At 46.4% G+C, this 22,307-nt stretch overlaps 2 protein-coding genes across 2 annotated transcripts in view; one reads left to right on the forward strand and one right to left on the reverse strand.

Annotated features, from left to right (window-relative positions):
* Positions 1 to 2,163: 2,163 nt before the first annotated feature.
* Positions 2,164 to 16,349, forward strand: LOC105416637 (uncharacterized). Its single transcript, XM_011605256.2, has 11 exons — positions 2,164 to 2,303; positions 2,695 to 2,857; positions 2,989 to 3,060; positions 3,141 to 3,217; positions 3,767 to 3,867; positions 5,092 to 5,208; positions 5,708 to 5,782; positions 12,713 to 12,851; positions 14,426 to 14,508; positions 14,575 to 14,671; positions 14,754 to 16,349. The coding sequence occupies exons 1-11, from the start codon at positions 2,235 to 2,237 to the stop codon at positions 14,919 to 14,921; spliced, it is 1,161 nt and encodes a 386-aa protein (XP_011603558.2). The 5' UTR covers positions 2,164 to 2,234; the 3' UTR covers positions 14,922 to 16,349.
* Positions 16,348 to 22,307, reverse strand: part of zfpm2a (zinc finger protein, FOG family member 2a) — a 115,883-nt gene continuing 109,923 nt past the window's right edge. Inside the window, exons 7-9 of the mRNA XM_011605257.2 lie at positions 20,424 to 20,630; positions 19,618 to 19,845; positions 16,348 to 19,137 (exon numbers count right to left, since the gene is read on the reverse strand). Coding sequence (XP_011603559.2) covers positions 16,619 to 19,137; positions 19,618 to 19,845; positions 20,424 to 20,630 — 2,954 coding nt within the window. The 3' untranslated portion in view covers positions 16,348 to 16,618. The remainder of the gene's footprint in view (positions 19,138 to 19,617; positions 19,846 to 20,423; positions 20,631 to 22,307) is intronic.

Genomic DNA, 22,307 nt, shown 5'->3' on the forward strand with positions numbered 1-22,307 from the left:
AGAGCTGGAGGTCACTGGAATGAATACAGCGTGAAGGTTGAACATCTTATTCAGTAGCTAAAGTAGGCGTGGGAAGCCCCTTCAGTTGAGACCTGGAGTAAATTATAAACAAGGTCAACCACCAAATTGCTCAATGTCTACTCAATGTTTCCAAATTTGTTTTCCATTTTCTGGTTGGTCCAGGGTTCATCAATTGTCTGACGCCACAAATTGGGATTCAGCACCACGTTGAGCACTTTACTTGAAGGTGGGCAGCAATCTGACACCGCGGCTCTGTTTCCTGAACGCTACTCCAGCTTCAAGTGATGCTGCCAGTGTCAAATGGCAGCACTTGTACGCGAATGTTTTACCTCACGTTTGCACATGGGGAGGAGGTACCGCCCTGTTTTAAACTGGTGGATTACATGTAAGAGCACAGTGACACTCATCCAGTCGTCATGATGGGTTTCACACCCCCGACCTGTACAGTTTGCAGGTTTAACGGGGCTGCGTTATAATGCTGGTACCTTAGCAACGCAGCACACTCACGTACCTCAGCAGAATGCATAACATAGGTGAGAAAATGCGAGTAGTTGTCAGTTAGTTCCATCCCCCCTCACACCATCTGTGTTCAGCTGGATACCCTGGCTTCCTGGATGAGATATCCTGACATTAGAGGTAGTGGGACCCGACAGCCAGAGATTTTCCTTGTTGATTTTCAACATTGCTGTGCCGCAGGGCTGTGTGTACAGACCCCTGCTGTGAGATGTGTTTGCACAAAGCTGTTGTGCAAAGTAACATTTCAAAATCATCTTTTAAATGTACAACCACATACTGGGTTGTTTCTCTTGTATGGTAATGCTGTACATTTACAATGTGGACATGTTAAAATAATCGTTGACAGTCAATCGCTTAAAGCACAAGGCTCAGACCGTTGTACAAATTCAACAGTCTAGTTCACGGAAGGCGTTACAGAATTTATCAACCGTGTGACTGTTGCATGAATGGCGTTCGCTAATGGTGGAGCTCAAGCTACTGTTGTCTGATTAGACCATTCATCTCTGTGGTCTAATTATGTGGCTCTGAAAGAGAAGCTAGAAATTGGGAAGGCCTTGCATCATTAGCTTTAATCAACCCCGGATTCCCCAAAACAAAAACAACACACAGCTCACAGCCAGGCTGTCAGTGAGTCAATACCTGATATTCATCATTTTAGTCCAGCCAGGCTTTTTAATTACTGCCATGAATTCCCTACATGGCTACACTCACCAGGCTCTATAAATGTGGTTTATTGCCGGGGTTTAGTTTTGTCTAGACACACGTCTTAATGGATAAATAGTCACTCTTGGTCTGTGGTGAATATTAAAACTTTGGCAAAGATATTTTTTACTGCTACTGGACTTTTATTTTGAATAATTACAATAAGGTTTAACCCATGCAGACCCTTAGCTCTCCCACTGATGTCATGGATTTCGAATGGACATCATATGATAATTTGTTGTCTATAAGGGAGATATTTAGAGAAATGGAGTGCAGCCAAAATGCCTGCCCAATACACCGTACGCTCCATCTAAATGTCTGTGTGAATAATGTAGAACCCATCAATATGGGTGACACAGAACCAGAATGACGCAAACCGGGGCTCTTTGGCACACTGTGCACGTACAGCTGCAAAAAAATAAATAAAAAATAAAACATTCACAGATATCACCTGTCCTATAAGCAGCGCTTGTCCTAATAAATAGGTAAACATTGATTGAATGTTCCAAGAGAAGAATTTGTTAACTTAGTAAGAATTTCTGTTTCTTTTTTGTTATAAAGCCCTTTTTTTAAATTAATTTTGCGTTTTTTAAAATTTTGGATTATTGTTTAGAATACAACATTCAGGTAGTTTTAAAATTACATAAATATTGTTTGTACTGCTGCCTTTGGTTTCAATAAACCCACGCCTGTGGGATACAGTGACCTCTTCAGCCCAGTAGCTGTACTGCACCACCAAATGCTTCGTAATTGTATTCCTACTCAACCTAAAAACTAAGGAAAAAGCTCTAACAACTATCTGCTGTTCATATAAATATATGGTATAAGCCAATATTATCCAGCTTTTAGTGAGCGTACAACGTTATTAATACATTATTTCATGCAACGCGCAGGTAAATTGGCCCCTTACCGGCTCCTGTACTTGTACCAGGAAGTGGCTCCTGTCTTGTCTTCATTCATTCCTCGTAGTTTATTCGCGTGATTAACAACCTTTAATGTCCAAAATGCGTCGAAGAACCGAAGCTCCAGAATCAAATAACGAGCCTGTCAACGATGAAAGAAAGGTAATTCATTGCACACGTATTTACAGATTCGCTTACTTCTTAAGACGAATGTTTGGCTTGTTTGTAACGTTTATAAGTGTTCACGACAATTTTTAACAACTGTATGTTAGAAATACTGGACAATAATGTGAAGACTGACACAATCTCATACAGTCTGCAAAGAAGAGGTGCCAAATCATCATAAAAACATTTTTTACTACAGTATTACTGCACACTGATGTCATGCTTCATTATTGTTTTAAACGACAGAAGGCATGTTTACATTCTAAATTCTGACATTTCTAAAGGTCTTGAGAACTGATCGGATGAGAGGTGAACTTTTCAAAATAATGTTTTTGGGAACTGAAGCTACAGCAAGTTGATGTGAATAACTTCTCTCTCAATAACTCAGAATCCAGTTTCCAGAACACCGAGCCAAGGTGGTGCTGATGGCAGGTGGAATTACCGCTCTATGCTCATTAACTTTGGAAAGTGTTTGTTTCTCATCATCATCATCCCTCCCTTTCTCAACTACGCATCACTTCAAAGAGAAGGTCAAATGCTCATACCTAAAGGTCAGACTTGTTAATGGTATTCAAGTAAATGTGATCCCACAGAGTTAAAATGTCACACATGCATATAAACATGTTGCATCTGCTCTCCTTAATGTTTTAAATACGTTTTCCTTTTCCTCTTTTACTTTCAGGTGGCCAAATGGTTGATGTTGGTTTGGGTCAAAAGATGCACATGTTATGCAAAGGACATGGAAAACCTGTTGGTAATGATTTTTGCAATAATTGCTTTCATTAATAGCATCTTTCATGTTGCTTGGTTTTACTCAGATGTCTTTTTTTCTAGTCATATTGGATTCACCGGCTGGAATGTCCTCAGATGTTTGGATATATGTTCAAGAAAATGTGGCCAAACTAACAACGGTAAATATAAACACTACAAATTTGAAATTGTTGCATTTTCAGTGAGTAGTTTTTCTACAGTCTATTGAATGAAGGCACTTAAATGCATAGAAATTAGTTCTGTAAGGCTGTTTAAGCTCATGGACCAATGTTTTTGTTGTTCAGGGCATCTAGGGACAATGCTTGCAGTGCCTCTGCCACATCCTCTTTACTCAACCAGGACTCAGTGCAGCAGAAAGTCCCTGCTGACAGCCTGCCCCATGTTGTTTGTCTGAAATGTGACCCAAATGAGGTCACGGGCTTCATAGGCGAGGGCCCAGATAGATCTGAACAGCCAAATCACATAAGCAAAATACACTTGCAGCGCACTGTTACAGCTCCTATTTAAAATTCCAACATGCATTTTTAAAGCGTTGGCAGACTCGCGTGAGCGTTGAGTCTTTGGCGAGAGGTTGTGTGAGCGAGAGGTTGTGTGAGCGAGAGGTTGTGTGAGCGAGAGGTTGTGTGAGCTCGGTGTATATGTAAATATCCTTGTATATCTGAGTGCTCCTTGTGTTTCACACTGCTCAGGTCTGCAGCTATGACAGGATGGGACTGGGCTTCAGCAAGAGGCTGATGCAGAATGAAAGCACGGGAACTGAGAAGGTCTGGGGGATGTCAACGACCGGGCGGTTAGTTTACAGCTTGTTTACAGCTCCTGTCAAATATAAAATACTTTTATTCATCACTGATCCTATTATATATAAAACCCACAACATAAATACAATTTACTACTATCCTAAACCCCCCAACCCATCAGTTGGCAGGTTTAATTGAAAGCTCCTATTTCAATGTGACAAAAAGAAAGCATAGACCAGCTTTCCTTTAGAACTTTAAAAAAAAAAAAATAAAAAAAAAAACTATCAGCCATGTTAAAGTGTTTTTGATCCCTGTCTCGTGTTTTGCTTAACGTAACTCCACTTAAAATTTCAATCTAACTGTACATTCAGTGTCTCCATTTTACCTCTACCACCAACCTGGAATCCACGTAGAACTCAAAAATTTCACTGTTTTATTTATCGCAGGATTTTAATTACGGTGCTCACTTTGAGTTCGACATTATCTTGAAAAAAAAATGGCCGCCTTTGACCTCATGAATGTTTTAGCCAGTATTGAGCGACGATGGCGTGGACACCTTATGGCTCCTGCTGAATATACTGCAGCCTCACTCTGCCTTGTGCCTCGTGGGATTCGGATTTAATCTTCCATCTTCTGACAAACTGCTCATTTGTCGAGCCCTAAATCTGCCTAAAGGATGAGCAGGCGTGGATCTCCGATGGTCAGCAGTCTCGTTTACCTTGGCATCTGGCCCAGACAGTGGGAGGCCATCCATTTGACATGAAAGCAATCAATTTTCCAGAATTCGATATCTCAGGAAGTTTAATGAGTACCTCGCCCTAACCTCGAGGGTCTTGAGAAATCTCTGCATTTCAGTGTGACAGCTCAGACTTGATTTACTCCCACAACCAGCAACAGCCTGGGACAACAGATGGTTTTTGTGAAGAACTGCTGCACCTCTTGTTGACACCGATCCCACCTCTGATAACGAGTTCTGAGGGTTTGATGTAGCTAAGCAGAAATGTATCTGCAGACTGTCCTTTTGGGTTTCAAAAAACACAAACACTCCTGACTGTAGGTTTGCATCCTAACTTTGGCATCACCTGTTCTCCTCTTTTCTTTGGCCTAATAACCCCAGTGAGCTGCTGATAATCAGCACAGGAGACATTAATGACCTGCTGCATTCATCTGTTATTTGACTTTGACATCTGTTATTAGCTAAATAAATCCTTCTTCTGCCCCCGTTTCGATACACACATTATTTTGTGCATGCACAGATGAGTGTTGTCCTGTTTCAGGATGGTGGATGATCTGCACCGACTCCTGGAGGCTGCTCAGATCGCCAAGCCTTTTATCCTGGTTGGTTCGGAGCTCGGCGCTCTCAACGGCAGGTTTTACAGCCACATTCATGATGTGTAAGTATCCTATGATGGAACTAGGAGTGAAAACAGGAGTGAGACTTGTCCATCTAAGAATATAGAATGTTGCTTGGTGTGACTGACAAAGATAAAACTGGATTTTCTCTGGAGAATATAGCTTCAGAGCAAAACTCCCACTTGGGAAAATCTATTCTATTGTCAAGTGGCATCATCGGCCATAACTCAGCCATGTCCGGAGACGGGGTCGTGATTAACGTGACAAGTACCCTGCACCAGGGATGAAAGATTTAGCGTTTAATCAGGCACGACATTGCTGCCATTAAGAAAGAAAATGAAGTAGTGGTGAAAGGGTGACACCTCCCTAAGTGGATGTGCTGGCCCCCGATGGCACGTACATGTGGTCAGCGGGGCAGAAGACTGACCAGCGGGCGACATCATCCATCTGACTTGTTATAGCCTGGGCTGGGGGGGGAGGACAAAGACAGTTAATGAGCCTCATTTCATTTGATTGGGCATGTCCTCTGTGTGTCCTCAGGCAGGTGTCAGACCTGGTGCTGATTGATCCCATCCCAGAGGACATTTTTGAGGAGGAGCAGTGGAAAGAGTACTGGTGAGTTTATTAGCTGCTTCCATGCAGCTCAGCCCAGCAGGAAGAGGCAGGAGATGGAGAGATGTTGCAGGAGTGGGAAGTGGGGAAGGGCGTGACAAAGCAGAATGGAAAAGAAGATTGTGGAAAGAAGAGCATGGAGAGAGGGAAGATGAGGAGCTCTGAGGGGAAGAGGGAAGCAGATAAGAGCAGCAAGAGGGAGACAAGTTTGAAAAAGAGGATTAGGATGAGAGAGGAAGGACAGAAATTTAGCTCCAAACTCCTCGTCTTGGATTGGAAGCGCAGTTTCTTATCTTTGGCTGGGCGGGGCTCATTAGCATGATTAATTGCAGGCCAAAGAAACTCATTAGCTGATCACACCCACTTAACATGAAGCAGATGAGGGGAGATGGAGGGTTGTGGCAGTGGTTAGGGCTGAGTGACAGTACGCATAATAGAGCTGCTTTAATCCTCCAGGCAAGATACATGTCAAGTGGTAGTCATGGCCGCAGCATATATCTCATTATACATTAATTAGCATACAGCCAAAAGGTTATTAATGATAGTCAATAGCAAAGATGAAGAGTATTAGTAGGAGGCACCAGGACTGTTTACTAGCATGTCACACGTGATCATCAAAGGTATTTCACTGCTGACGATACTACTGATTATCCTGGTTGATTATTCATTTCTAAAAAGCCTCATTGCAAGAAATCTGAAATTTGCAACCCTCCCTCCAGTTCTTCTATGAAATAAATAGTTGAATCTGCAGAAATATGAGTAAATATCCACATTGTTCTTCTGAAACTGTAAATGCCATATTTCCACCTGAAGGTAAACTATGACCTCATCTTGATATACAGCGTTGCGTTCAAATATGGCTGTCAGACCATATAATCTGCTTTACAGGCCAGGCTCGTGGTCCACAACATCCGTCCCTCCGTCCACCAATGTTCACTGGCGGCCTACAAAAGCAGAGACAACCCCAGATTAGAAATGGATCCCTGAAAACGACCGTAATTTGTATATGACTCAAAGTGGCGCGGCACCATTTATCAGGACCTTGTGTCCAATTATCCCCTGATTAATAGGCATTCATTTTGCCGAGTACATGACGGCGTAGCCACAATCCAATTATTCCATGGAGAAGCGTTGGAGAGGTAAAATGAAGCACAGACGTGCATTCACGTGGTTAGACATCATTTCATCAGCACCGCCTCATTTTTCCCGGAGGAGTAAATCTGGACGCAGCGCCGCCGTCTGCATCAGCCGCGTGTTTGTGCGGCAGCTGTCGGAGCTGTTAAGTTATTTGCTATAGAGGACGGAGTCGTGAGCAGAGCTGCACCGTAGCGCGGCTGTGAGGCGACCGTATCGGCTCCGCTCTGACTGGCGGATTTCCACATCAAAGGCCTGCTCATTAACACAGGCTCGCTCCCAAAATGACTTCTGTTGCATCCTACAAAACGGATCTGCAGCATCTCCCGGGGACGCGCCTGCCGACTTGAACGCACGGCTGCTCGTTGTGAGAGGTGGGCAGATTTATTTGGGATTTTCCCCAGCGGGCGTCGCGGCGTGCGGCTCATTTCCTCTCGGACATAGATAATACTTCCTGATGAAAAATCAAGCTGAGGATCTCGTATCTGAGATGAGGTGCACACACCTGGACAAATTGCATCCTGGGAAGGGAGCTGTCAGTCACTCTGTGATGGAAGTGTTTGTGTTCGCGGCTCGTCCTGTGGAAGCCTTTACACAAATCTGCTCTATAAAGCCATCTCTTCTAAGTGCTGCATCCCGCTATCCCTGGATAAGACTGAAAGTACCAGTCTATCACCCTTTTGTCCTTTTCCCAGTAGTAAACAAACATCAGTCCATCACTCCCAGTCATGAATGATTTCTGTCTCAGGGTGGGATCCAACTTTGATGTTCATGGCTTCTTAATCTGATCATATTTTTGATTTGATTGATCAATTTCACCACCTTATTTCGTGCTGAAATGACTGGATTGTTTCCTCTCTTTCCATCTAGATCATCATATATTTTTCATAATTGTCAGTTTATTAATTTGTATTACATAAATTACAATTGTGAAAATCTAGAGTAAAGAAAACGGAAAACATTCCCAATGAGAAGCTCTTTTTATGGAGATTTATGGATAGCTGGGCTCAGGTTTCCCAAATTTTAGACACTTTATACATCTGTTTTAGCTGAATACGGACACTTTTAATTCTGTGGAAAGTAAAAAAAACCTTCACTGTCCCCTCTGTTGGCTCTAAATCACATCCAACCCCTGAAGAAGATGCACTTTTTGTTGAGCCAACTGGCCAATCTGAACTAAATGCTTCCTGCTGCCGCCTCACATCAACAGATGATGTCCAACAGGACGCCCCAGCCACAATTATCCCTCATGTCTCTGGTTTACGTCCTGCTGCTTTATTTCCCATTTATCCGTCTCCATCTCATTTATTCCTACGCAGCGGGGCCTGAAATGAACTCGGCGTCATGGAGACACAGGCAGCATCAGCACCAGGATAATGGGCGAGGGAATAATAAAGAAAATAGCCAGAGAATCGGTGAAAATCACACCATTTTAAGGTGTGTTGTGTACCTGTATGTGTAATTAGGCATTTTCGCTGGAGCTGACAGATCTTCTGGTAAACCCCACTGAAGAAATCAAGCTCATTCTCTGGTGTAAATGAACAAAATGAGCTATCTTTTGCGCCCTCGAATATTCCTGTGTCTCCAATCTGCAAAACTAATTTACCCCATGGAGGATGCGTTTGCCCAGGGAGCTGGAACAGTGGGGAATGCTCTGGTCTAATGGGACGGTCTTTATGGTTTAATGAATGGTGATTGATTGAAAACTCTGGCTTTGAATGTACCATCACGACTCAGTTCTCACTGAAGCGGCACTTAACGCTCCTAATCCCTGTCATCTGCATTGGAAGTGTTGATCTTTAGCAATGAGTTTTTAATAATTTCACTAATTTGAGATGACGATACAAACCGCCTTCAGTTAGCTGATTAGCTTCTGCTGGTGACGTCTGTATGGGCGCCAGAGCGCCGGCATATGTCCCTAATGAAAACAAGGCTTTCTGTCCATTAATCATCCTGCTCATCACGAGTGTCATGAGAACTTCTGCATGCACATGCGGCAGCAGTCAGCCTGGCGTGGTGCTGTGGCACGCAGCTGATGGTCTCACCTGGAGTCTGCTCTGTATGACAGGCAGCATATGACCTTCACTGAGACTGACAGCTAATCAGGCACGCCGCTGCTGAATTTGTTTGAATTATAGACCAGACAGGGCTTAAAGTGTTTCTATCTCTGTGCTTTGCTGGGGGACAGATTTTTCCTCTCCATATATCATCCTCCATTGTTGTATTTCTTTTTTAAATTCTATATTTCAACAATCCTCGAATACTTAAATAGCCAGAAATAGCAGGGAACGGTTTCTTCCCTCTCCCTCCTCTCCTCTCATCAGTAAAGAGTAGCAGGCAGTAATGACACATTCAACCTTCCCCTCAGAACTCATTCGCCTTCACCCCTGTTCAATAACCCAGTGGAGCACGACCAGCTCCTAACCCCCTCCAGGGATCCTTGGCTAAGATTGGCAGCAATCATCCAGCCATGAGCCGATGGATGAACAGATGCATGCGTGGATTGGAAGGATGAGAAGAGGGAAAAACTTCCCCATTCGGACATAAAATGAAGCTGGAGAAAAGGTTGCAGTGTGAAGAATCATCACTAGAGCTCATTATTTATTGACTTAAACTGATTCCCTAAACCTTTCGGCTTTATTCACTGTTTGCACATTCAGCTGCAGTGTGAAATGAATATACCACCAAGAGCCTTTTCTTTATCATGATCAGTGAACTTCCCCGTGAATTTCCATCTTCGTCTCCCTACTGACTCGGCAACAAGCCTCCCTTGTCCCACTTGATCCCTTCCTGATCGTTCTCCCATCCTGAGACTTGTAAATGAGGAAGGAATGCCAATTAATCGTAATTAGATGCACTGTGAGCATAACCATTGCTGTTATGTTGGACTAATGAAGCAGGGCTGCTGCGGCCTCTGTGTACTTGCCCCAGACTAATTTAATAGTGATGCAGGTAGGGAGCTGCTGAGAACAGCCACTTTGAGCAGTTCGGCGTTCCGCTTGATACAGCACTGCCACCTAGCGTTTGTATTTGGAATTGCATGTTTGATTTTCTGCGTCCTCGTCCAGTATAAACATCAGTATATATGGCATGATTGCTTATTTTTCATTCGTTATTTAGACTTTAAAAATCCAATGCACTTCAGTCACATCCTGCTTGTGTGTCCAAGGCTGTGCTATCTGACACATATAAACTGTTGGTTTTACATATAAGCTGTTGCATCAGACATGGGGATGTCACACTTCAAGGCAAGGGATTCTGGGAAATGGCGTTTTCCCCGTTTGCCACGAGACTCTTGGTTTCACAGTTTGCCTTGTTTCCTGACCGAAGTTTTACATTTAGTCCTAATCTAACAGCCCCATTCTCTCTTTTCAAAAACTTGAATTATTATTACTTCAGCTTGTTTTTCCTACCTCAGAAATGATAAATGAAACATGATTTATCGTCTCAGTCGTGCCCTCGTTTTCACAGGTTCCTGCAGCATCTCTGCGACCATTCTTTGCCCTACAAACACAAAACTTGGCTGCACGTTATTCTCTTTTTAATCTCTTTCTATGCATCTTTCATAGTTGCTTATCAAACACTCAGACCTGCTTCGATCACTTGATCTGAATTATGTTTTGACATGAAGAGCGTGACTGTAATGTGTGGAAGAGGAGAGAAGGTCACCAAGGAGTTGGAATTCTGGACCCGAGTGACCTCATCACCTCGGTGTTAATGACCTCAGGCCTTCCTGCTAGTAACTCCTCCTTGAAGCCTCATACTGGAGCCTGGTGTCATTGTCAGTGTTTAAACGTTCTTTCTCGTTGTAATAGTTGGCAGAAGCTCGTGTAATAGTTCATGTTTTCGTGAGTGAGCAGGCTCTCAGGTAACAGAGGCCCAGAATATGAAATGAGATGGTAATGAGGAGGGGAGGGTTGTCTTATCACTGCAGGGCCAAATTCCGACAGTGAATTGCGCAGTTGTAACAAAAGTAACAGAGCGTCCATTCAGCCTGCACTAATCCAGATGGGAAAGTCAAACAGCAGAAAGTCCATGGCACAAACTCATTTCATCACTTTATTAATTTAGATATTGCCTCCCCGCTCCTGTGTGTGCATGTGTGTGCGTGTGTGTGTGTGTGTGTGTGAGTGAGGGGGAGGCACCTCTGAAATGACCAACATTGGCGAGGCGTTTTGCTCTACACGGCTCCCCCACTTCGTCTCCTCCTGTTATCTGTTTAATTCATCCCGCCAATCTCGGCTGTCTTTACCCACTAAATTTCCCTTTGACACGCATGCCTTGCTTCATATAATCCTCACTCCAGGGCAGAATTAAAAATGGAAAAAAACGAGGAGGGAATAGGACAGGTGGCTGGAGAATCCTTGAAATACTGTTCAATGCCAGGACCGGGAATGATTTGTCCAGATTTGAGCGAAGCGGCCTGATAAAAGGTGGAGAGAGGGAGGGAGTGAGTTCTCTTTTCTTTTATTTTTGGAATCTAGGGCTGCAGAGAAGCGTGGCAGGTGGGAAATGTGCAGACGCTGAGACGTTTCTTAAGAAGAGACAGGCCTAAATTGTGGTGCCAGAATAACTTTGGGTGAAACCTGTGGCAGAGAAGATAAAAATGTCAAAATGTCTCTTTCCGGAGCTCCGATTTAAAAAGTTTATTATGTCTTAAGACTGGAAATTCTGTACCGCCCCCCCCCTCCCATCTGTACCTTTTCCTCCTTTGTAGAAAGCTCCTGTTATGCTATGAATGTAGCAACTATGCTATCTTGATTAAGGCATTTGCAGGCACCAAACAGCCGTCCCCGGTCATTGTATCGACCTTATCTGACCAATCAGGGCCGGCGTGCTTTGCTGGAGCAGCGCTGGGTATTTGAAGCTACGGTTCTTTTGGAGGACAGAATGTTGCATCCACAACGGGAGAAATGGGTTATTTTACACATGAATGGCTGCATGTTTGCGATGCAGAGCAGATAAGATGGCAGAGACCAAACTGAAGCGTGCAGCACCGTGCATTGGACGTTGAGCTCTTTAGTCTGCAAATGCGTATTAATAAATTGTGTCTTATCTTCCGAATTTACTCTTGGTTAAAGAAAGTATAGAAGTTGAAGAGATAATCTTAGGATCTTGTGAGCGCTTTTGTGGAATTTCACTTTTTTCTAATTATGGACTTTAAAACAACCATATTTCATATTGGGTTCAGCTTAATTTCTTGTCATTAATCAGGTTTTGAATGGATGGTAGGACTGAAATTAGCAGTGAGAAAGTGACAGGACGCTGTGCCAAACGTCTGGCCAGAATTAGGAGGAGGCCTAAGACGAGTGTTTCTCGGTGCTGCTGTTGGCCGCGTGTTTAGGCGGGCTCCGCGGCGACGGCTGCAGCAGGCGCACGGCGCCATTGATTGGGCTCCACAGGCTGAGACCAGCCAATTCACAGCACCAGTGAGCCGAGACCGATTGGGCCTCCTGAGTTACAAAATCCCACAGCTCTTCTTCACTCATCTGCCAAAAAGTGTGTTTCTCATTCCCCAGGCAAATCTTTTCTTGTCGAAACGGAACTTTTTAGGTCAAAAAAGAAACAGGTGAAGCGTCGGCCCCGCCGAGATGTTCAGCACGTTTCTAGCCTGTTTCAAAGTTCAACATTGCAAACTAACTTGGGTTGTAATCCGCATTTTCCTCACTATTTTCTGACATCTTACAAACCAAACGGCTAATTCAGTTCATGTTCGGCTAATTGACACGTTGATGTTCCACTGATCCACAGTCCAGAAATAAAAGTTTGACTGGGTGCCTGTCTGCGTGTCTGCTTCAGGTACGGGAAGCTGCTGCCCTCCCTCCAGGCCCGGCAGTTTTCCGCAGCCACCGGTCTGAGCCGCCTGCTGATCATCCTCGGGGCCTTACAACCGACGGTCAAAGGTGACGACGTCTCAGAGGAGGTCATCCAGCGGCAGGTTGGTGAAAATACACACAATCACACGTGACCCCCCGATGACGACAGCAGGATCGCTCAGATTCAGATGTTTATCGTTGCTTCTCTGGTCCGACACTTGAAAGGAAGAAATCAAGTCATTTTAATGGCACCCCGTTATATCTGTCATTCAGCCACAGGGTGGCGCTAGTGTGCGAATAATCCCGGTGCTTTCAAGGATGTCTGCCTTCACAGCGTCGCTTCTGCAAATGATGTCACACCAGACATCGGTTCCTGTTCTAATTTTTCTGCACCTGCAGTGCGTCTCTAATGCCTGTCTGGTTCCAAATGCTGCCATTCGATGGTCCTAACAGTGTGTCTGATAAAGGCTGCTTCTCTCCCTTGTGGTGGTTTTTAACTCCCTCCACAACAGCCATAGGTTGTGGTGATGAGCAGCAGCTGGTGTCTCCAGTTAGAGCCGCTGCTCTTTATTGACCAGCACCTTATCATGGCTGCGGAACAAACGCTCGCGCCTGCTGCATTAGGGACATAAAGAGAGGGTGACCATCGCGGCGGGGCTAATTGAGCAGATATTTATTGCACTTAAACCACCCACCCTGACTTTTACCTCCTGTTTATTTGTGTGGAGCTGGAACTTATGGTCCTCGTGTCAGTGCTTTAGTGACAGTTTTAGCATCCGTCCAGCGTTAACTCCTCTCTGCAGCTGTCTGCGCGATGCGAGGACATTGTGGGATGGACGCGAGCGGTTTGTTAAGGCTCCTCATTCTGTGCTGCCAGGCCTTGGCGATTCGATGGCAGTGATGATCAGGGACCTATTTATGCATTTCAAGTATTACAGTTGTTGCCATAGAGATAAGGACACCTTTTGTGCTTGAATTCTCCAAGGACAGAAAAAAAAGGGTTGGCAGACAGGCTAGCAAAGGTTAGAAAACACACACACACACACACACACACACACACACACACACACAAGCTCACTGGACTCAATCAAGCGTACAGTCCATTTCTCAAGGGCATGTTCTGCAACTAGGACTTAATTGAACTGGAGCAGATTTGTTTGCTACGTTAATGGTACCGGAAGCTATCTGGTCTCATCGCTCTAAAGAAATATTCTGCTCCGTTCAAGACGCTGCATCTCTTCAGGTAGTTTGACAAACTTTCCCAGCTTAAATCCGAGTCACAGGCCTTCGTTTAGGGGAGAAATAATCTGATTTATACAGACTGTCATCCCTCTCTAAACTTTTAAAGAGTGAGATCCAAGAATTTATATGACAGATGCATGTAGATTATAGTGTGTTTAGCACCAGACGTTGTGGAATGCTCGGTTTCTGTCTGAGGCTCAACACTCACCGTATGTTGATGAATTAAAAGTGAATGCACTTGTTCTGTGGTGGCTTTCAAAGTGTTCCCAAACCTGTTGCGCATGACTTTCCCCCCGGATCTCCCCTTCACCGCTGGGATGTTTCAAACGGGGGATTTCTCAGCGGGTTTTGCTGCCGCGATCAGACCTGACGACTGGAACCGGATCTAAAACCAAGCACGTTACAAACATCAGTGCACATTTGTACGCTGTTATTTATTTAGTTTTCCAAACAGAAATACTTACTGAGCAACCCTGCGCATCAGAGCGGCGCCGTGGACGAACACTTCTTTTTAAATGAAAGCGCAGCTCAAGTGAGGTATGCACAGCTCCGCTGGCACGTTACAGGTGTTATACAGCCTCAAAAACGGATGTTGTCTTCCAGGGATATTACCCAGTTCAAGCCCCTCTCCAGCAGGACGTCCGTGACTGTGATCACTGGTGATCGCTTTGACCATGAAATACCACATCAGCTCAATCAGGTGAGTGGACCAAAACGACGCGCTGTTGTATGAAACCTAGAGTAATCCCCCCCCACCCCCACCCCCGTCCTCTCTGCACCAGATGGTAGCTGCACTTCAAAAGAAGTTTTTGGAGGAGTCCTACCCATCAGCCAATCACATACACATAAAAGGAGCAGACAGGCGAATGATCCACACGCAGCCATCTGCCATCATCCAGCACCTGAGGAGGCTGGTTAACCAGCGACAGGCCAAACAGCAGAGCCAGTGACCCAGGGCCAGCGCGGGACGACGCCCCAGACGGAGTAATCATCCAATGTGTCTGAAACATTCAGGAAATGACTGGAGTTATCGCTTTACCTTTCCCTCCAGCGATCTGTTCAGATTGTCTACCCTGTCTGGTGAGCAAGGTTCATCAAGAAGTCGGGCTGAACAGATTTTTGCCGAGCGCCGCTTCATCGGAAGCTTTTTAATTGAAAATAACTGCGGGGCTTTCTGCGTGATGAAATATTTGCTGTCTTATACTCAGACAAAATCTTATCATTTGGGTAATTTTACTCCCCGCACCTGATTGGTCAGCCCCAGAAATTAATACATTAATTCTTATCATTGGAAAGGCCACGTGTGCCGTTGCTCACACTGATTTTAATGTTCTGTAGCCACAGGGGAAGACACGCCAGCGAAGCTAGCATGCAACTAAGTAGCATCGCAATCAGACCTCTATTTTTGGATTCGGTTTTGATTTATTCAATAATTCGGACCAGGATGACTCCAGCCTGTGAGGTTAATGCATCTTTGTGGAGATTTGCATCTACTTTCAAATGTCGCGCGGCTCTTTTTTAGACCAACGGCGAAAAAGAAAAGCCAGACAGCAAAGATTCATCCTGAGGATTTAATTATGACACCACATCAAAATAAAAATTTCCAACAGATCAGGAATTTAATTCCATCCATATACATGCATAGCAACAACGTTTTTAAGAAACATTTTCTCCCATAATCAGGACATTGGAATGATCATTTTACATCAGTATCCCCCACTGACCTCCCACCCATCTTGTTTCATCAGCAATAAACTTGTACACCATTTTTTCCCCCCCCGGTGGGGTTACAAATAATTATATGCACAGTCCCCATGACATAATACTGCTTTCAGTAACGTTCCCTAATTTACAAAGTATTGCATTGAGAGCAAATTTTAAAAAGGGAGACCAAAGTGTATCATCAAACAGAAATACGAGTACTATACAAGAATGCTGCCATCCTCATGAAAACATCCACGTCTGAGTTGAAGAAAAGAGACAGGGACAAACAGCCACATATGTATGCAAAGCCATGTGTATACACCAAAATGTGACACGCAGGGCTGGTGCCTGGCGATCGCCCCGAAACGGGCGAGGTTTATTCGGTTAGCGATCTGCAAGTGACATTTTGGGAATATACAGGAACCGGTACAGCAAATAAGAATACACAAGTGCCTCAGTAGCTATTTTTGTGTCTAAAATGCATCTCATTTTTGTATTGTCTATTGTTTCATTGCGCCTACATTACAGTGTAAACAATGTGTGCTACACAAGAATGACTATACAATAACATTACAAACAACTCTGATATAAATTTCATTTTTGAATTTAAATTAAGATCACTACTTCTAATAATACTGATTGTAAAATAAATTAATGTGAAAGTGGCACCAATATTCTTCTCGATTCAGTTTTCTTTTTCTTTTTTTTCCCTTTTTTTAAACCAGTGGGTTTTGCATTTTTAAGTCTTAAAACGATGAAAGAAGAAGCTTCTCTTGATTGTCCACAAGCAGCGTTCAGCACTGCGTGATGCACTACTCCAGACACAACAGTGTACCAAAAAAACCCAAAAGAAAACAGGGGGAAGAACGGGGAGGGGGCAAAAGTCTGGCGGGAAAAGGTGGTGGGGGGAGGCGACAAGAAGCCGCCTGGTTCTTCTGGAGCTCTATTTGACGTGCTCTGCAGCGTGTGAAGAACAGTAAAACTTCTTATGGGTAATAAAGTTTGACAAGTTGTTGAACTGGATGTCACAGAGGCGGCAGTATTTGCCGCTTCCGGAGCCGTTCACGCCTTTATTGGCCGCCGGCGCCGCCTCCTCGGTCGGAGACTTGGACGACGGTGACGTGTTCTCGTTGGAGTCCGCCTGGTTCTCCGCGGCCCACGTAGGCGAGGGGTTGGGAACCTGGCCGTCTGGCTGGGGCTGGTTTTCCTGCTGTGGGGGAGCTGTGCCTGAACGCTCTTCGCTCTTGTGCCCCCCGTTGACAATGATCATGCCCCGGTTTTTCGGCAGAAGGGGGAGAGATTCTTTGCCAGGGTGGGGGCAGCCATTAGCAGGAGGCTGCTGGGCCTGCTCTCTGGCCGTCCCCGTCTCTGCTACGCCCCCATTGATGCCTTGCTCCTGCTCGCTGGTCTCTCCCGGCATCGCCGCTCCTCCCGTCACATAATCGGTAGATTTGATACCAAAATACGGCGATATTTGCTCAGGCCCTTTCACCTTCTTTATTGCTCCAGGATAAAGGCAGTGGGGCATAAACATGTTCTTGTTCTCGTCCTTGGAAGGAATGAGTTGAGGCTCGACAAACGGCTTGAGTCCTGGCACAGGCGCCAGATGGGGGGGGAACATTCCTCCATTCTGTGCTTTCCCATTGCCGTTCTTCTCGCATTTGCTCTGATTCTTATCAAAGATATCCTCGGGATTGTTGCTGCCCTCACTCTTGGCATCTGGAAACATCAACTCCAGGTTGCCAGTCTCGCTGTGCTGCTGCTGCTGCTGTGGCGGCTGGGTAGCGGCAGCTGTCGAGGGGCAAAAGTTCTGTTTGTGCGCAAGGTAGTTCTCCACTTTGTTAAACCCGATCTTGCACACTGCACATTCGTGATAGTCCAACAGTCTTTTCGGGGAGCTACATGTTTTGTCAGAGACTGGCGAACACTTTTTGCTGAGATCGATGGGAGCGTCCAGCTCCTGCTGCTCCATCGTGTTGCATTTGGGGGCGATTACAGGTTTAGTGACGGTCAGCGAGGCCTCCAGGTGTTTCGGTACCATACCTGTGAAGATGTCGCAACGTGGGTGGAACCGATCCGCTAGGCTCTCTACGGCTTCCTGGGACGTGCAAGGGTTCATGGGAGGAACACCGAGGAAGCCCGGCTGGGCCATGGGGGGCCTCTGGTGGTCTTGGTCGGGGAGACACATCTCGTACATCTTCCTGCGTTTGCGGGTCCTCATGGTTCTCTGCATGGAGGGAACCTTGTTGGCGGACATGCGTTTCATGGGCGGGTCGTGACGGGTGGCGCAGTAGTACTGTTTATGGACCATGTAGGTCTCATGGCGGCTGAAAGTGATGTTGCAGGCTTCGCAGGTCGTCTTGTTGGGGTCATTGTCACTTTCCACCAAGCCGGAAGTTGGGCTTTTCCCATCTATCTGCTTGCCGTTCAGTCTCTCCTCAGCTCCGGTCGGGGTAGAGACCTTTTTGACCTGTCCCGCAAGGTCTTTGTCAGGTCCTTTGGCCCCAGCATTGATCATGTCCAGCATATTGGAGTTGAGGCAGGCGGACTGCAGAAGATGGGTGTCGGCCTCTGAAGGGTGGCAACCAGCCAACATGCTAACGGAAGTGTGACCACCGTTGGGGCTCACGGCCTCAGGGACCTTGTCCGAGAGGGCGGAGAAGTCGGGGGACTTGGCCATGTGCTGCCAGCGGCTGTTACAGTAGTGCTTCTTGTGAACCAAATAGTTGTCCAAATTGCTGAAGGTAATATTGCATTCAAAACACGTGGCCCCTTTGGGCATAAGAGGGCTGTAGATGACAGGGGGGTAACTGTTCCCTCCATGGCGAAGCCTCCGGTGAACCAGTTCTGACATTTTAGCCAGAATCTCCGAAGCCTGTGGGACTACGGAAATGTCTTGGGAGAAAGCAAACTGAGACAAGAAGGGGCCCATGGGAAATGTAGGCATGTTATGCTGCACGGGGGAGGAGGCCAGACGGGGGCTGGAGGGCTCCGATTTGATCCTAGTGTAGGAGAAACTGGCTTTGCTGCCTGGGTGGGTCTCTGCCTTCTGAGCAGACAGAACCGGCTTCTTCTCAGCCTTGTCAGCTTCACTGTCTGTGTTGGTCTCCTTGTTGAGGGCTCCTTTGGGACTCCCCAGCCGAGCATCCTTCCTGTTGGCCAGCTCAGCCCGGGCCTGCTGCTGCTGCTGCTGCTGCTGGAGGCTTTCCTCAGACCCCCTGGGGGAATGTTCGGTGTTGTCGCCTTCCCTGTGAAGTTTGCTGCCGTGCCCGTGTAAGTCCTGATGCTGTAAGAGTTCCCTGTGGCTCTGGAAGCTGATATGGCAGTGATTGCATCTGAAGGCCGCCTGTGACAGGTGAGACGTGATGTGATGCTGGAATGTAATAAGAGAATCTGCCGTGTAGTTACAGATTGTGCATTTCAAGCTGGTGCCAGGAGGGAGACTCTCTTCCATTTTGACACCTGTGAAGGAGATAAAAGGGAGAAATGCTCAGAATCTCGCCTCCCACTTCTCCTTTATAGTTAACTGTAGAAACCATCAAATGCTCAAGCATAATGCTGAGCTTATTCCTATCCACTAGATATTTTCTGCTCCAGGATAAACTGTCAGCGATGCTTCTTGACGGCAGTATATGTATTTATTTAAACAGGAGCGACAGCCATTTCTCCCAAGCAGTTACAAACTCACTTCCTCTTTTTTAAAAAACAAACAAACAATATCCCGGTTGAACCAGTCCTGTATGTGCCGTTATCAGCACATCCAGGAATTCACTATGTCGCTATCACAGTTGTTTGGACCCACTGACGTGAGGGTTCTTTTCCCCTGCATATCTGACCAGTTGTCAGAGCTTTGAGTTGTAACTGCAGCAGTCTGCCGAGACTGTGGAGATCCGGGTGTTTGACCGAGCCGATGGGAATTCGGAGCTTCTCGTCAGCACTCACCGCTGTGTGATGTGCTCAAGTGCATTTCCAAAGCTCTGGCTCCAGAGAAGCTCTTGTTGCACTGTGGGATTGGGCAGATACTGGGGGTCTGGTGGGGGGCGGCGTCATTTTCCTCCACGACAGTCTCTGGCTCCCTCTGCCGCCCGCTGCAGTAGTACATCAGATGGGCGTGCAGGTTCCTCTCACTCCGGAACCAGATTCCGCAAGCTTTGCAGGGAAAGATGTCCTCTGGAGGGACAGGGAAGGGGACAAAGGGGACACCATATCAGTGCTTTCATATTTATGCACAAGGATAAAGATAAAAAGAGCTCGTGCACATGCACACACTTCCAGTTCTGACTCTCAAAGCCAGCGTTAAAAGGCTTTTCCACCAAATCCTCAGCCGCTGCATATCGCTGCGCTGCTACCACTGGGTTGGTGCCCTTTCTCAAGGGCAAACAAGAACACTGGACCATCTGCTTACAGAAGCCTCCCTGTTGAGCTGAACCCAGATAGCCCTCGCTAAATAAACAAACACACCATTTGCATGGAGCGTGTATTTTGCAATTAACACACGAGTTGGAGCCTCGGTGTGTTTATGTGAACCCAAAACTTGAAGGTCGACAGCTCTTATCTGCAGCCCAGACTCATCTGGGTTAATCTACGCCTGCTGGAGACGACGCTCCTCGTTAAGCAGGTGACTGAGTGCGGGCTGCTGACTCGTTTTGCGAGGGAAAAAACCCCCCAGAAGAGTGCGCACGTGCGACTGTCCGCCTCCGACTGAAAGCGCGTCACCGTCCATCGGGGGCGCGTGCGCCGACACTCACTGTTGACGATGGCAGTGGGCAGGATGGAAGCCATGGCGGCCTGCTGCGGCAGGAGCTGGATGCTGTCCAGCAGCCGTGCCGGGTACATGCCCTCGCTCAGAGACATGTGGTTCACCGCCTGCAGCCGCGAGTCAAAGTCCACCGCGAACGCCACCAGCTCCTCGCCCTCCATCATGTTCTTGGTGGTGGTGCACCACAGTTGGCCACCTGCGCAGAGCAGACAGAAGATGTCGAAGTCAGTGGAAAATGGGAAAATGGGGGTTTAAATGTCAGTTATGTAACGTAAGCGCGGCATTTTAAAGACATTGCCGGCTTGTTTGACCTGTGCTGGACAGGATATCACCTGGATTGTGTTTTATTCACCATGCTGTGGTTATTTAGAAGCCGCAAATGAGGAGGGGGTTAACCATGGCCTGCAGTGTTGCTTCTGTCAGCTGGAACACACGGACAGGTCCTCCACATTATTAGATTGTTGTGTTTTGGGATTAAGCATTCCTCTGAAAATCTTCTGAACATATTCATTAAGTCAAAGGAAGGGGGTGGGCGAGGGGGAGGGGGGCGGCCAGGAGGACTGTTGGGGTGGAGGGAGAGAGTGAAGGTTTTAGCTTAGATAATTTTTATCTCGGCACATGACAGGCTTTTCAGCCGCACTTCATTTTCCATTGAAGAGATTAAAGTTTTTAATGTGACTATTTACAGAAATCTGGCTGTGGAGATAACAACAAACTATGATACGCTCCTGCTAAATGGCAGAATTAGGACATTGTTTCCAAGGAAGGCTGGACAATTAATTAAAGCGCGCTGTTAGCTTTTAAAGATGTGCAAACATACTGACGGAGTGTCAAGGCTGAAGGGGGGGGGGTGCGGCTAGTGTGGAGTAAAGAGTCCTGAGGAGAGGTGGGGAAGGCGCGGGTGGGGGGCAGCCAGAAAGCCCACACACGTGTGGAGCACCGATTACTCATGTTTACACAAAAACGTTATGAATCACCGGGTTTAAAAACGCTCCACAGACACGGTGAAGGTGCTCAACAAGGCTGTGTGTGACAACAATCCACTTCCCCGTGGATTTATTACAAACGGGAAACACGGAGCTGGAAAGAAGCCGCCACGACTCCCCGCTCCTCAGTCACGCCTCGTGTACAGACCGTTAAGTTCCCAGAATGAATTGGCCCATTATTTCAATTGACTGTTTCAGATTTCACATCGCTGTTTTGATTAAAACCTTTCCAGCCTCTTCAATCTGCCGCCCAAGCGCTGGAAATTAAACCAGCACAAACGTGCGAAAGCGGTGAAATATTATTAAAATATGCTGTCTCCCAGGCCGCGTGAGCGCGTGCACGGCCGCACCACTTTAAAGAGCGGCGCCTATCTGTGGGCCAATCTGCTGTGACGAGACGCACACTTCAGGCCGCTCCGCTTCATCGTTTTGAGTCTGTCATACCACACACTGCCTGGAGAGGCCCTTTGAATTTTTATCTCCTAATTAAAATAACAAAACTCCCTCCACTGTCTGCCCAAGTTACCATCAAGGTAGATATAAACTGCTACTGACAGCGTTGGGGGGGGGAGATATCGCATCATTGCCACAAAAGTTTCCCTCCTCGCGACGGATCTTTTAGTTCAGAAGCTCTCGAATTACAAAGAGATCGACAAACTGGGGCCTCACGCGCAGAAAGAGAGATTTTTACTGTTAAGGCGCAGATGCGGTACGTTCCCCTCAGCTGAAAACGAAGGCGGTTGTGAGGAGTCTGATGAAAATGTGTCCTCGCCGTGCATCCCCTCGGCCAAGAACGCTCCGGATCCATCTGCTGCGTGCACGAACGCTGGAAGAGAGTTTCGGGGACTTCATGTCCCAGTTTTTCGCAGCGCTGCGCAAAAACACTG

Source organism: Takifugu rubripes, chromosome 7 (genome assembly GCF_901000725.2).
Source record: "Takifugu rubripes chromosome 7, fTakRub1.2, whole genome shotgun sequence".
NCBI classification, from domain to species: Eukaryota; Metazoa; Chordata; class Actinopteri; order Tetraodontiformes; family Tetraodontidae; genus Takifugu; species Takifugu rubripes.

Excerpts from the sequence above, each read along its gene's own strand:
- LOC105416637 (XM_011605256.2), top strand. The coding sequence starts at position 2,235 with ATGTCCAAAATGCGTCGAAGAACCGAAGCTCCAGAATCAAATAACGAG. Across the intron at positions 5,783-12,712 it reads GAGCAGTGGAAAGAGTACTG|GTACGGGAAGCTGCTGCCCT; the intron begins GTGAGTTTATTA and ends TGTCTGCTTCAG. Across the intron at positions 14,672-14,753 it reads TACCACATCAGCTCAATCAG|ATGGTAGCTGCACTTCAAAA; the intron begins GTGAGTGGACCA and ends TCTCTGCACCAG.